This window comes from Nanorana parkeri, unplaced genomic scaffold (assembly GCF_000935625.1).
Source record: "Nanorana parkeri isolate BGI_ZX_2015 unplaced genomic scaffold, ASM93562v1 scaffold669, whole genome shotgun sequence".
NCBI lineage: Eukaryota > Metazoa > Chordata > Amphibia > Anura > Dicroglossidae > Nanorana > Nanorana parkeri.
This window is the reverse complement of record NW_017306937.1, coordinates 530,637-546,620: the sequence shown is the minus strand read 5'-3', so window position 1 is coordinate 546,620 and position 15,984 is coordinate 530,637. Positions and strand designations below refer to the sequence as shown.

The 15,984-nt window shown below is 46.2% G+C and overlaps 1 protein-coding gene across 1 annotated transcript in view; it reads right to left on the bottom strand.

The window, feature by feature from the left end:
- Positions 1 to 7,595: 7,595 nt before the first annotated feature.
- The window catches only part of NTMT1 (N-terminal Xaa-Pro-Lys N-methyltransferase 1), a 10,549-nt gene continuing 2,160 nt past the window's right edge, over positions 7,596 to 15,984 (bottom strand). The window contains exons 2-4 of the mRNA XM_018563517.1: positions 14,948 to 15,120; positions 9,566 to 9,818; positions 7,596 to 7,990 (exon numbers count right to left, since the gene is read on the bottom strand). Of these exons, the coding sequence (XP_018419019.1) occupies positions 7,734 to 7,990; positions 9,566 to 9,818; positions 14,948 to 15,109 (672 nt within the window). The 5' untranslated portion in view covers positions 15,110 to 15,120 and the 3' untranslated portion in view covers positions 7,596 to 7,733. The remainder of the gene's footprint in view (positions 7,991 to 9,565; positions 9,819 to 14,947; positions 15,121 to 15,984) is intronic.

Below are 15,984 nucleotides of genomic sequence, written 5' to 3'. Positions count from 1 at the left end.
ATGATACCTTTCTTATTGGACTAACAAAATATATAAAAGACAAGCTTTCGAGAGTTAACCTCTCTCCTTCAGGTCAGAAGCAATACTAATCAACATGACAACGTTTACCACTTAAAGCAAGAGAAAGTTGTTAGGGAGGGGGGGGGAGGGGTGACATAAATGTTGGACCTGGGAGTAAAGAATGTATCCTGATAACTAGAACACAGAACAAATAAACATAGGATGACCAATAAACCCTAAACAGATCAGGGATATACAACGTACATGAATATTATTATGTTCTGTATATTCATAAAAAGTTCAGGTAGTGTGTGTGTATATGTAGGTATGTGTGTGTGTGTACATAATTGAGGACATGGTATGTTTTACTATATCCTCAATAATGAATGGGAGTGTTCATCACTTCCTGTTCACTCATAGTTGTAGTTATAGTAAACATACTCTGTCCCCATGTTATGAATGAACAGGAACACTCAGTATAGAGGATTCCTGTTTGTTTATAACAGGGGCTGCAGGAAAAGAGATGGAGGACTTTGTGTCCCCAATCTCTTTTTCTATTTTAAAAGGGAAATATCAGGGATCTGTTTAGACCCCCCAATATTTCCCCGAAGCTCCTAAAATAAAAATATTTAATAAAAAAATTAATAAATATAAAAAATTGGGAAAATGAAAAAAAAAATTAGGTTTCGGTTTGGTGTTGAATTTTCTATTTCGGTGCACCTCTAGAATTGGCCGTACGAGAGATGACTTTAGTGAATCATATTTAGATTATTTTGTGAGGGTTTTTTTTTCATTAAAGTCATTGTGCAGAGATCTGTTTCCACTTTGACATGAAAATATTTCTGTTGATCGGGGGTAAAAAATGTCAACTGTTACTGTGATTCAAAGTTGGACAATAACACAAGAAAACTTAACACTTGTTTGTAGGCATTGTATCAAAGATACCGGACAGAAGGAACCGTTTTGTTGGTTGAACCCGACAGTCAGGCTCTCGGTTGCTTTAGCATCAGAAACTTAGTCCAGAGACAGGTTTTCTTTTGGGCCACATTTATTAGAGTGTCTGAAAAAAAGAGTATCGGGGGACTTTGAAAAAAAAAAAGGCAAGCTTCTGACATTTTCTAACACGTCCTAAGCGTTGACAGCTGCCACTTAATTGGTTGCTGTAGGCAAGTGACACTTCGGAACACGAGGCCCATTTGAAGTATGTGATGGCCCCTAAAATATACAATGGCACACGCATTTGGCACACACTCAAGCTACTTCTACAGTGAATGCAGGCACTCCAGATTCCACAAAGGATGAGCAGAAGGACACATCTTCTACTCTATCCTGGGGATGAGGAAACTGTGACCAGGAGAAACAAGCTCACGCAATGCTCTTCATAAGGCCTCGTTCACACCAAGCGCAGAGCAGTTGCAGACCGGCTCAAAACTGCATCCAATGCATTCCGATGGTATTTTTTGCTCCAGTTCACATGGCAGCTTGCAGTTCCATAGCAGGTGAAAAAACTGCAGCAGGCGCTATTTTACCTGCTCTGGATCTGCAAACGCATCAAAAACGCATGCAAATGCCTGGAACGCACTGAAAGCCCATTTTAAACTTAAAAAAAAAAATTTAAGCCAAAAACGCATCTAAAAGACTACCGTGCGTGTGCAGAAACCTGACCGGATCTGCTCTGCATTTGGTGTGAACAAGGCCTAACAGTTATCCGGGACTTATGGATATGACACAGCAGGACAGGCACTCCAATATTTAAGTACAGGTATTCCTCACTTAACGATGGGGTTCCGTTCCTACGACCAGGTCGTTAAACGAATTGGTCGTTAAGCGAGGAACTGTATACAATACTGTACTGCATTAGTACAGTACTGTATAGTGTTGCAGATGTACAGTACCGAACAGTGTACTGCAAATCGGTCAATAAAGTACTTACCGAGACCCACAGTGGAGAACGGAGTACAGAACTTCCGCCGGCGAGACGTCGCACTGCCGCTGCCACGTTCCCTGCACTGCCGCTGCTTACGACCACGCTGCCACTGCTCGTAAGTGCGAGTGGTTGCAAAGCAGGTAAGTCGTACAGTGAGGAATATCTGTACATTTAAACCCTAACTGAATGGCATTGAGTTTTCTAAAGATCTGCATATAATAATGAAATGCCGTGTTTTTTTATAAGGCTTTTCTTCTTCTCTTTCATTGCATCTCAGTGCTACCGATCTCCTGGATCTTCCATGGCATTTCTCAGGATGGGTTTCCTGATGGTGACAACATAAGACCATGCCTGCATCATGTATGTTCAAACAGCCGCTTGTAGTCTTCACCAGAAACAGGATGGAGACACAGAGCTTTATCACCATATGTCAGGAAGTGCCTGGACAATGACCTTCATGGCAGGATCACCGGTGATTATTTTAATGAAAAACCCCGATTTATATTAGAATATGACTTTAACGTGACATTAAACCCTCAGATTTTTTAACATAAAACAATACTGTAATGTAGGGATGCACCGATACCAGTATTTTGGTACGGAGTACCGATAGTTTTTTTTGGTACTCGCCGATACCGATTACCCAAAAGTCCCATTCAGGAAGCCAGGTGGCGTGTAATGACCTGGCTTCCCGATTAGCCGGGCAGCGTGTAAAGACTCGCCACCCGGCTTCCCGATTAACAAGGAAGTCTGTCCCCTCTCACGTGTCCAGCCTATCGCCACCATGGCCTCTGCAGCCAGGAGCAGCCTTCCGCCAGTACCCAGCCGGAGCGGACTTGCTGGCCAATCATGGAAGCCGGGCGCCGTGTAATGACACGGCGCCCTGCTTTCTGATTGGCCGGGGGGCCGGCTCCATGCTCCCTTGTCATGAGGTGACGAGGGGGCATGGAGCCGGCCTCCCGGCCAATCAGAATGCCAGGCGCTGCGTCATTACACGCTGCCCGCCTTCCTGATTGGTCGGGAAGTCGGCTCCATGCTCTCTCATCACAAGTGACGAGGGAGCATGGAGCCGCTTCCCGGCAAATCAGGAAACCGGGCAGCGTGTAATGACACGCTGCCCAGCTTCCTGATACTCGGGCTAGGCATCGGAGCATTTGGGCGAGTACTCGCCCAAATACTCGATATCGGTGCAACCCTCCTGTAATATGTGCCTTACTGTAATCCATGGTTGTTTCCCTTCTCTTTGCTGCTCTTCCTTTTAAATCTGTAGCTCTTCTCATGCTGGGGAGAACTTCCGCTTTGCAGCTGACTGCCTCTTCTCTGGAATGTTACATGGGGTCTGAGTGCGCGCTGCCGACCTGAGCCAGGACTACAGGATGACGTCCTCCCGACATCCACATCCCCGCCCACTATAGATTGGCAACAGCTGCTGCCTGCATGTGCCGTTGTTTTACTCTTTTCTGCTGGGTTCGTGTCTGATCCATTCTCCTAATCAGAGCAAGGTTGTTTTTTTTAAACAAACTTTATTGCTTATGTTTTTTCATAAACAACCTATTCATTGCATTGTGTACTGTGTGAAGACTGAACAGCAGCAGCTGTTGCCAATCTAAAGTGGGCGGGGATGTGGATGTCGAGAGGATGTCATCCTGTAGTCCTGGCTCAGGTCGGCAGTGCGCACACAGACACCATGTAACATTCCAGAGAAGAGGCAGTCAGCTGCAAAGCGGAAGTTCTCCCCAGCATGAGAAGAGATCCTCCAGCGCGTTCCGTCAGCGCTGGAGGATCAGACAGGGGAGGGGGAATCCCTGCAGGGAGCCGTGAGTGACAGTCATGGCTCTCTGCAGGGACAAGATTGAGAAGTGAGCGAACGCCGGTATGTGTTCACTCACTTCCCGATCTATTTAGTCGACGTGTGAAAGTTTCATTGTCACAGATTGGCTAGAACTACGAGGCTGAGTGATTTTCACTCGCCTCATAGTTCTCCTTTAACCCCTTGTAGACCCAATGCAAGGGTTAAGTTTTATTCTGCCCAGAATTACATAGTATTTGGGGTTGAATAAATACATCAAGTCCAACCCATATAGGTCCACGCATCATCTCATTACAGTAAGGCAATGGATTTGGGGCCCGTTTGCGCCCTATTGCTGCATTAAACACATCGGATCTGTATGTTTAGTGCACGCTAAGTACTCGGGTGCGTTGCCATTCATTTGATACAGTGGGCATGTATTGCAGCACAGCAATGCACGGTACCGCAATACCATGTGTTGCGATGAAGAAAAGTAATGTATTTGTTACACTGCACCGCAAGGTATTGAGGTACCACATGTTGTGCAGCAACACGCGCCCACCAGGAGGTGCGCAGGGCTGCCATTCACATGAATAGCAACGTGCCAGTGCACCTAGTGTGCAGTGCAATGCGCTCAACACATATATCCTGTGCATTTAGCACGCTATGGTGTGAACAGGCCCTAAAGAACGGATTCCAGTGCTTGCCCTCTGTCGACACTCAGGTTACCTTTCACAAAACTTCATTTTTGAAGCATTTACTTTTCTTTAGCACTTCAAAATCAGGTATTCAGCGCTACGAGACAACACAAGCACATGCTTAGAGAGCCCATATATTTCTCTTGTGACAGGTGCACTTTACAGAATTTTAGAGGACACAAGTCATTAGTAAATATGGATTAGATTTCTTGCATCAGGCATTTGTTCATCAGGTACCTGGATTGAAGGCTGAGAATCAGTTCCCAGCAGGTAATTGCAAACCTGAAATCAGCAGTTAAATGAGAAGAAATCTCTCCAATGGGGGACAGACGGCAAATAAAAAAAAAATTTCCAGCTACAATCTGGAATAAACAATTATTGTCCAAGAGGTGTGAGCTTTCTTACTTGAATCTTGAGGTCTTCCAGATCTGTGCAGTTATCCGTCATTAAACAACTCCTGTACTTCGCCGCTGTGCAGGAGCTTCCTGTAATGAAGACCGGTCAGTGTTGCTCTCTTTTCTTGTGCGGGGAGACTGGTCTTTTATCCATCCCCTCCTCTAGTTCTAAGCCTCCAGCCTCTAGGGCAGTGGTGGCGAACCTTGGCACTCCAGCTGTTCCACAACTACAAATCCCAACATGCATCTGCCTTGGGAGTTGTCTGTGGCTGTCAGAGCCTTGCAATGCCTCATGGGACTTGTAGTTCCAAAACAGCTGGAGTGCCAAGGTTCGCCACCCCTGCTCAAGGGGGTGGAGCCTGCTGGGTCCCTTCCGCAGCTCTTTGCTGATGTCACTGCTACTCTTACAAGGCAATACATGGATTTGCAAAGGCATTTGATGCGCACAACGCGGATTTAGAACCTTTGTGGTTATTGAGTAATATATTGAAATTCAAGGTTTTTGTGCCTGGAGTTCAGAAGCCTTGATTGGGGAAATTTTCCCTCATTTGCTGTCCCAGTGACACACGAAAAAAGTAACGCACTCTATACAAGACAAATTGGGCTGGGAAGACGCTTCCAAGATTTGCCTTCCTTTAGTGCCACCAGCACGGCCTGAGTTCATACTGCTATGGGTGACTGCATGGCGCTCTTTTCACGTTTTTTTTAAAATAACTGGCTAGTTCTGAGGTAGTTGGTTCCCTTGCTGAATCGAATGGCATTATGTGCAATAGCCTGTATGCGTCCAAAGCACACTTAAAGCATGGTTTTACAGGAAGGTTTCATTTTTTTTCTGAACACACTCCAAACTCTGTGGAACTTTGTCTTCACTTCCAAACATTAAAAAAGGATGCGGACACAAGTAAATACCAGGGATGCACCGATACCAAGTACAGTACTCGGAACAAGGACAAGTACAGATACTTTTCCAACTCCAAGACTAGACTAGAGACAAATTCAAAAGTTAGGGCTCAGTCACACTAGATGCAGTGCGTTCCGGCCCGATTTTGGACAGAACGCACTGACTCGCATTGCGGCCGGCTCACTTTTTAGTGGGGCGGGAGGGGGCGTGGCGGGCCATTCAAGTGAATGGCGCCGTAGCCACCTGATCCGCCGCACGGGATCGCAAGGCACGATCTTGTGCGGTGCGATCAAAATGCTGCAAGCACTATGAATGAAACTGCATCACAACTGCAGTTGCATTGCGATCCGTTTTGAAGCGCTTTTTTTCCCCTGCGTGATGCCACAATCAATTCTGTTTATTTTTTGTATGCGTTACGTTGTGGTTTAGTGCGTTTTGATGCAGGTAAAATAGGACAAGCAGTACTTTTTCTGACTGCATCTGAACGGACTGCAATGGTGTGAATTAGGCACAAGAAAGTCCATAGGAAAGCATTGGGATGTATTTTGACTGCAGCAGTTAAAATAAACGGACTGCATCACAACTACATATGGTGTGAACTGGCCCTAAATGTATGACTTTGTTTTTATAAACATATATAAGGGATGCACCGATACCAGTTTTGCGAGTACGAGTACTGATACTTGCCCAAGTCCTCACAGATACAAGTACTGATACATTTTTGTTTATTGTCATGTGACAGTTTTTCTAAAACAATACAGACTAATGATTTCAGGACAGTGGTGGAGTGCCAGAGCCAGGTCCCAGCTACAACCGCTGCAACCCTGGTAGTTCTCATGAAAATGCCAAGTATCAGCATTGGTACTCGAAAAGTATCTGTGCATTCCTACTAATGACCTATTCCAATAGAATGCTCGGAGATTCTTTAGGTGGAACTCCAGACGAATCTTGTTTTGGATAATGTAAACAGGGATCAAGTTATTGAGGACAGTTTCCCTTACATCCTGTTCGGTCACTGGCCTGGAACCGAGGGGAATACGGAAGCGATGAAAGTACCGTTTTACAGTAGGTCTGTGAAGGGTTACACTCCTCGAGATATTATTACAGGTATTTATATAGCGCCGACATTTTACGCAGCACTTTACGTAGTTGCACATGCACATCAGTCCCTGCCCTCAAGGAGCTTACAATCTAAGGTCCCTATCTCACATGCATACATAGGAGGGCCAATTTTTTTTTTTTTAGAGAGGAGCCAATTAACCTTCCAGCATGTCCTTGGAGTTTATTGCCTGCTGGGGAGATTTCCCCTCACCGGTATTGTCAAAAAGACAAGAAGGAAGGGAAAATCTTCCAAACAAGGACGCAGTCATAAAAACCCCAACAGAAGACCTAACCCAGGGATGTCCAGACTCCGGTCCTCCAGCTGTGGTGAAACTACAAATCCCATGATGCATCTCTCTCCGGGAGTCATGTCTGTGACAATCTTGCAAAGCCTCATGGGATTCGTAGTTCCACCACAGCTGGAGGGCCGCAGTTTGGACATCCCTGACCTAACCCCTTTCACCCTTCAATGTCATCCAACAAACTGTTTGTCTGCAGTTCCACTCTAATGGTTTTGGAAGCTGGTTCTCCTTTTTTCAATTTCTAATCAAAACACCAGCACTTGGCTGTGTCAGCGGCCTGTCTGAAAAACATTTATTTGGCCTTTATACCTAGTATGTGCATTTTGGCAGATTTTGTTTCCCCCCGTCCGTGCTATCAGATACATATGGCTGTCTGCAATCGATGAGCTGTTCCGTGACCTCACCGTGGCCTGTGTCTCTCCAGCGGTCACCCTCTCCCAATGGGCTTCATTCTCGAACAAAATCGCCCCCTCTGCAGCCAATGTGCACTCTGCAAGTTTCCTTCTTCCCGTAGTCCAGTTTCTAAAACTCAGCATGCTCACAAACAAGCTTTCCTGGAAAAGCAGTCTACTGTGGACGGGTCATGGTTAGGACTTGACGGGCAGCCCGTGCCGTTTCTTTTATCTCATGGCAAAGGAGTAGACGTGATAGATTTCATCAGGGAAGTTCTCCTGTCGCTCTTGGGCCAGGACGGAGAGGCCGGCCTGTCTGATGACTCTGCATACCACGTCCAGGTCTCTGCAGATGCTGCTGTCCACGTCGTCCATAATGACGCCTTCTGTGGCCATGTTGTCCTTGATGACAATTATGCCGTTGGGTCTTAGGCCAGCTTTGCAGCGCTTTAAGAAGTCCACCAGGTCGCTGTCTGTCAGATGTCCTGCACCAAGATGATGACCATTAGCAAATGTGCAACTAAACAATGACAACTAAAGCGGTCCCGTGGGCAAAAGCAAAAAAAGGACATATATACGATGCAGCCTGTCAATAGCATTAAAGGAGAACTATGGGGTCAGGGTTTTTCCCCATAGTTCTCCTAAGGGTAACGGGAGGACACAAACTAGCGTCCTCCCATCCCCCAAAGCTCAGTATATCGTGAGCTACAGCTCGCAGTATACTGAGACACCGCAGCCGGAGCGGATCCCGACAACTCTGTCTGGATCCGCCCAGCTGCGTGAGTGACAGCTGGCTCTGCCTATCTAGAGACAGAGCCAGCTGTACCCACCCCCTCCCCCGTCCGTTCCACCAGTCAGCGCTGGAGGATCGGGGAATCCAGTCCCTCCCCTGTCACGGCTCTCCGTGACAGGATCAAGAGGTGAGCGAACGCCGGTATGTGTTCACTTCCCGATCTACTGAGTCGACCTGTGACAGTCTCATTGTCACAGGTCGGCTAGAACTATGAGGTGAGTGAAAAGCACCCCCCTCATAGTTCTCCTTTAACACAGCAGTTATTCTTTTTTTATCGGTGGGGTAGTCTTGGGATATGTTAATCCCTTCGCGACTGACGTCGCCAGCATCAGGGCTATTTAAGCAGACAAAGCCGCCGGGACTCTGTTTAATCTTGTAAAGCTGACAATCGGCTTTACAATAGAAGCGATTCTCGCGATTTTAAGTACTTTTCAGTCCTAAAATGTGGAATATAACATGGGTGCAAAAAAAAATGAAAAAAAAGGCCTCGGTCATGAAGGGGTTAAAAGATTGCACTTATATACATTTATAAGTATGTGAAGCCAAACTGGCACCTAACTTTTGGACCCCCAGCATCACCTTAAAGAGTACCTGTCACCACCATCTGCTATCACATGGGGGATTGTAAACCCCCCTATGTGATAGCAATCAAAGTAAAGTAAAAAAAAATAAGTTTTTAAAATTAAATAAATCTAAAAATAATAATAAAAAAAAAAAAATAAAGTCCCCCACGAGCATGCGCGTTGCCACTTAAACACACTGGCATATAACTCATCATATGGACTTATGCTCAATTAGTAGCAGTGTTGTCAGCCTACCATACGTGCTCCTTGAGTTGGTCATTGAGCTACTTAGGTATCAGATACGCAGCCCAAAAGGCCAACTGAGGAAACTCACATGGAAGGCTGACAACACTACTGCCAACTGCAAGAAGAGGTTTAGCGTAGTCAACCTACAACAGGAAGTGTGCTTACTGACAGGATCTACAGCTAACATGGTACATGTTACCATGGAAATACTAAATAGATTGCACATGCTCTGCAGCTGACGGATGCCGCATATTCCTCAGCAGTTGGAGGACTCCATGCCAAACCCTCATGGCAAGATATGAGACAACTATAGTTTAAAAGATGTGGAAAGCCAATATTTTCAGTGCAGCTTGGAAAATAATTCTGTCACCTGATTGGCTGCCACAGACAACCCCGTCACTTCTCCCAGTCACCAGTTTTAATGCATGAGATCTAATAACATCAGACGACCTTCTCACCTATCACCCATTGTATCCAAATGACGTCATAGCGGTTTGGCTCTGGAGCAAACTCCTGCAGCCCGGAGCAGTAGAAGTTGCCTATCCTCTTCCCGTCTTCCCCAAGATAACTCTTCGCTTTGCTTAGAAACTCATCTGTGACGTCGACCATGTCTACGGTTTTAAATATTGGCAGCAAGAGACGTTTGGTGATGCGACCTATGCCAGCCCCACAGTCTAGGGCACATGATGTGCCCATCTTATGAGGACCGTCCTGTGAGAGAGAAAGAAGAATTTACTTAAATAAATTGTAAAAAAAAAGCAAAAAACAGTTAATTGCATAATGTAAGTGAATACGGAAGGTACTTCTACACCGGAGAACCACAGTCACACACACAGGGCTATTCACAAAAGGGTGAAGGGTTTGGAGAAGGCAGGAGAAGTGAACAATCTAGGCCAAAGTAGCTGATTTGGAAAAATTCTCCAATTCAGCTCACTGTCCAGTTCAGCTATGTTGGCCTAGATCAGTGGTTCTCAACCTTTCCGGGGCCGGGACCCCTTGGTAACATTTGGCAAGCTGTGGTGACCCTCCAACGGAGCGCTGGACTCCAGAATTAGTAAGGCGCTGGACTTGGGACTAAAAATAGAAGCACCACTCACATGAATACAAGCCCTCCCCAGCCCCTGCTACCTGCTTGCCTGCTCTGCCTCCATGCAGCCTTCTCAGCCCCGGGACTGCTTAGACGCCCGGCTCCTGCAGAGGTCAGCAGCGGATCCGTATCTCGGATTAAAAAAAAAATCGTGCCATGCTGTTCAACCTCATTTACAGGGGTAATATTAGTTCCTGTTTCAAAGAAATTCGGATCCGAAATTCGTTAACGGAATTTCGTATTTCGGATATAATTCGGAAACTGCCATTCGGATTTCGGATGCTCCGAAATTCGGAATTTCAGGAAAATTCGTACGAATTTCGATTCGTAACGAAACGAATCGCACATGTCTAGTCAACAGTGACTTGCGACCCACAGGTTGAGAACCGCTGGCCTAGATTGTTCACTTCTCTTGCCTTCTCCAAACTCTTCACCCCTTTTGTGAATAACTCTGTTAGACTGGGAGAGGGAGGAGCAGGATTCCATTGCAGCCCTTTACAACTCTGCCTAGTGAGAGGCAAATGGCATTTTTCCAATATAACTACCCAACAATATTTAGGAATAGGAGTAAGGGGTTAGGGCTGCTGTAGGAAAATTTCACATAAGTAAAACCAAATAATGAACAACAAAGGCTATCCAGTAAACTGTGCAAGAGTCAGAAAAGTCCATTTATTTTCACTTAATCCACTGCAGCCACATTTCACACAGTTCCTCACAAGGTCACTGCAAGTACTTCCTACAGCCTGTGTTCTATCAAAGTTTGTGACTGTGTTAGAAAGTGTGACCGGTGACGTGGTCACACATTTTAACGTAATCAAGCCCACTTTTTCGGAGGTAAAATATGTGACCGGCAAAAGGTGAAGAATTCCAGCTGATCCAGGGCAGATTGGCATCGCAGATCGTATGTGCATGAGAACCAATCTGCCCTGGAACAGCTGATCCGTCCTGAAATGTCACTTCTATCCGACTTTGTGGGTGCGATCTGACATTCCACAAAGTCAGATAGAAGTGACATTTCAGGACCGATCAGCTTAGGCAGCTGAATGTAAATACAGCATGCAGTGGAGAAAGTTCTCCTTCAGGTCCTTCTCTGCTGATTGGCAGCAAGCAGTGGGCGGGTACAATAGCCAACTTGCTATTGCAATTTAAAATAACCAATAGCAGGCTGGCTATTTCTCCTGGCCGCTGGATAAGAAAACTTGATGCCGGCTTTATACCACCGGCCGTGAGGGGGGCAGGCCGCGGAGGTACGGCAGGCCGCGGAGGTGCGGGGGCTCGGCAGGCCGCGGAGGTGCGGGGGCTCGGCAGGCCGCGGAGGTGCGGGGGCTCGGCAGGCCGCGGAGGTGCGGGGGCTCGGCAGGCCGCGGAGGTGCGGGGGCTCGGCAGGCCGCGGAGGTGCGGGGGCTCGGCAGGCCGCGGAGGTGCGGGGGCTCGGCAGGCCGCGGAGGTGCGGGGGCTCGGCAGGCCGCGGAGGTGCGGGGGCTCGGCAGGCCGCGGAGGTGCGGGGGCACGGCAGCAACAACTAATCGATAATGAGAATCCTTGACAAGAATTCTCTTTATCGATTATCATCGATTAGTTGTTGCAGCCCTACCCACAAGTGCTAGTTTCAGACAAGGACCAAGCGCATGATCTGCTGGGCTAATTGGTTGACAACCCGGCCCTCCTTTTAATCCTTGTGGTCCAATATACTGCCTGCTCTGCCCCATGTATCCCTGTTCTATTAGGTTCTGCACAAGGTGAATATTGTTCTCTGTTTATCCTTCATATTGATTTTCTTCTTTACACATATTGCTGTTTTCTTGGTATTTTTTGAAAAAATAAAGAATTAAACAAATCTAAACTGTGAGCAAGTTGGTCGTGATCACTGTCTGTATCTTGAGACTTCCTCTCTCTCCCCCTCCACGTCATGTCCCAGCATTTTTTTTTTAATTTTACCTTGCCCCTGTATTGAGAAAGAGCTTGTATTACATCCTGTATGGTCATTACCTGGTTTTTAAAATTCTTGCAGGAGCAGCTGCTAGGAAGTCAGTTTCTATTGATGTAGGCACATCCCTCAGAACTACATCTCCCAGGAGCCCTTTCTCTACCCACAGTGTGTACGCAGGTTCTTTTGAGTCACTGTTTTTCTTGTTACGAAATCAGTGTATGTGAAGTGGGGCAGAGAGGGGTGGTGTATATTGTGCTGTAGTCCAGCAGGCAGGGCTGACAACACTGGTTGTGACTCCAGTGCTGTAAAATCATTGTGTTGTCGGCACAAAGAAGATGTTAGGAGTGCACTGCATTTCTTGCTGTGATTTTAAAGGGCTAAATTGTGGGGAAATGTGCATATATCACAGAGATGTACTGTTTTGTTTTGCTTTTTTGCCCTGGCATACACTTCAAGGGCTAGTCCACCTTTGTGACTTGTGAATGAATCTCTACAATAGATTCCAATCAGCATGTGCAAAGTCATTTGTTTAAAAAAATCAATGCTTATCCCTCCATTCGGTTATAATGCATTTCAAGGCTGTTTTCAAAAGATGCGCCAGCAGAGCTGCATTTCCTTCTTTGCCCGTGTATCTGGCACTGTAGTTCAGTGCCCGGTGATCAAACTACATGCGCTACAATTCAATGCGCCCAACAGTATGCCTGGACAGGAGTGGCAGGGGACCTCACTCTACAAGCAAAATAGGAATTTTGCAAGGTGAAAGCCGCAGATGGCGGGAAGCTGAATTTCAGCAACAGAACAACGATTTCTAACCTACTGGGCCCCCTGGCTGCACTGTGATGTTTACTATAGAGGTGAACTAACCCTTTAAATGAAGCCAGGCAATATGTGGACGGTATGTAATTCATAAAAAAAAAAACGACAAGTATGGAATTCTCACATGCAAAACATTATTTTACAGCTCAGAATAGTATACAGTGTTCCCGTATCTAGGAATGACATCAAGTAATTGATTCTGCATGTGCTGGCAAAGAGAACCATTTAAGTTTTTACACCTGGGATTCATGTTCAGCAGAATAAAACTCAGCATTGGCACCAAGCTGTTTTATTTTAAGATCCAGCAGGAGGCCACGCCAGGAAGGAGGAGAATTGCTTCCAATCACTATAGTCTCAGCTGACTAACACAGCATATGAAACCTCTAATGTATTTCTGAATATTACTATAGTTTATTACTCCATGCTACTCCCACACTGAAAGGGTTAAGTGCTTGATTTTCTCTGAGGGGGAAAAAGAGGAAATACTCATCTGATCCTCAGTCCTGCGGCAGTGACTCTCTCCCCCTCCAGGCTATGGTATGTCCCGTGGCATCCTCATGTCTAATGCAGGTGAATGGATTGTATTAGACATGATAACATCAGCAGGCTTAGACCACTGAAGCAGAGGGGGGAAAAGAGGCTGTGGGGACCGGTCTAGCCGGTTGGATTGAGGATTGGTTGGGTATTTCTTCTTTATTTGAGATAGACAGACAAATAAATATAAAATAGACCCAAAATCATTATACTTTCCCTGACTACATGAATTAATGTTGTGCATTGTTACCTCAAGTAAACTGTGTGACTGGTAAATCAGCAAACAACGATTACAGATAAGACATATGAGGTCTATACTTCTACTGGGGAATTTAAACTGGAATGAAACTCACCTACCCTTGATCCTTTGCTGGCACCAGCATCGTTGCCCAATGTTCTTTTGAGTCCAGGATCCTCGGGCAATCTTGATTAGCTGGGCCAGAATGACATTCTGTGCATTTACACAGGAGTTCATTCTTTCCAGCACAAAGAATGTACACTAAGCTGTGCACGTATGGCTCATTGTACATTCTAAATATTGGGAAGAGGCAGGTAAGTTGGTTTTATTGCAGAAGAGACGTAGCATGTCACTTTTGCAATTAGAAGCTTACCTGCATGAAGTTCCACTTTAACTAGGAGGGCCAATGCATTATGTGGCACTCAATACTCCAGTGACGACACCGATGCAGCGGGCGGCACTCAATGCTCCAGTGATGACACCAATGCAGCGTGTGGCACTCAATGCTCCAGTGATGACACCAACGCAGCGTGTGGCACTCAATGCTCCAGTGATGACACCAACGCAGCGTGTGGCACTCAATGCTCCAGTGATGACACCAACGCAGCGTGTGGCACTCAATGCTCCAGTGATGACACCAACGCAGCGTGTGGCACTCAATGTTCCAGTGATGACACCAACGCAGCGTGTGGCACTCAATGTTCCAGTGATGACACTGATGCAGTGTGCGGCACTCAATGCTCCAGTGATGACACTGATGCAGTGTGCGGCACTCAATGCTCCAGTGATGACACCAACACTTTGAGGGGACTTTATCAAAACTGGAGCAGACAAAATCTGGAGCAGCTGTACATAGCAACCAATCAGCATCTCCCTTTCATTTTCAAATCTTAACTGAACAAAGAAGCTGATTGGTTGCCATAGGCAACTGCTCCAGATTCTGTCTGCGCCAGTTTTGATAAATCCCCCCCCCCCCCCCCCCCAGTGTGTGGCACTCAATGCTCCAGTGATGATACCGGCTACTATGGAACCGGCAGGACACGATTCTATAAACACAAATGTACCATGCATTGCTGCAATACACAGGTATGGATGTGGCCTTAACGTGGATGATAGTACTCACAGGACCCCCCTTCATTCAATTCAGTATATCTGGATCTACCGGCTTTACACACTTGAGGACTATTTACAGTACAACGGGTGACAGAAACCTCTGCACATACAGGTCTACTCACTCGAAGGAACCTCTGTAGAAACCTTTTGGAGCCACTGATGTCAATGCTGGAGATGTGTCCGTAGCCGCCCAGCATCCCGTCCACTGTAGGCGGAACATTCTTCCAGTACCTCTTTGCGTTACAGTAGAACTGAGACTCGTCTTCCACTAGTTCAGTCGACATTGTAGAAATTACTGAAACACAAAAGGAAAAAAAAAAAAAAGTCTAAAATTTGATGTTCTCAACAGCTTCCCTTTAAACTTAATTCCATCACCCTGCCCAGTGGTGTTTAGAAACCTTGACTGCCGTAACTCTGTCCATCTTACTTTTCCTTTGGTGGCCGGTTGCTTTTGACTTCTATACGAGCTCAGTCAGTTGGTCCGCTGTTACAAATTTGATTACTGACAGCCAAAGGCTCAAGAGTGTCTTTCTCCGACCTCTGTGCGTGTGCAGCTTTCCTCCACAAACTTTACCCAGGGTTACATTTCACTGCACGCAAAATTCTACTCCTGCAATTCAGAGAATTAACTGTGACAGCTTATTACAGAGGCCGGCAGCTTTGCCGGGATTCTGCTCCCCCCTCACACAACTGCTATTTTTACTATTTAGATGGTTTAACCCTAATGCTGCCAGGGAATTAGCCCATGTGCAAAAAGTTATTCTTAGACTAGGAGTAGCAACAATCGCTTAGGCAGAGGGAAGGTGACTGAGTACATGTCAGCCTAGAACAGAGTGATGATGCCTGTGTGACCTAAGGGAGGGGAGGCCGACACGAAGGCTCCATCTGTTGAAACAGCAAATGGTCGTGAAGGACTACAAAGCTCACTATATATAGTGATTCCCTTGCACTGCAGTATTCACACATACCTTCCATGTCACACGTCCAAAAATAACACACTGCATTTGCCAAAGGACAAAAAAAAAAAGGAGATAAGAAACACAAAAACATGGAAGCGTGACAGACATTAGGATACACTTAAAAAAACAGAACAAAGACCGTTCGCAGTTATTTGTGTTCTTCCACATCACCGGTGGGGGGGGGGGGGGGGGGGTTTTTC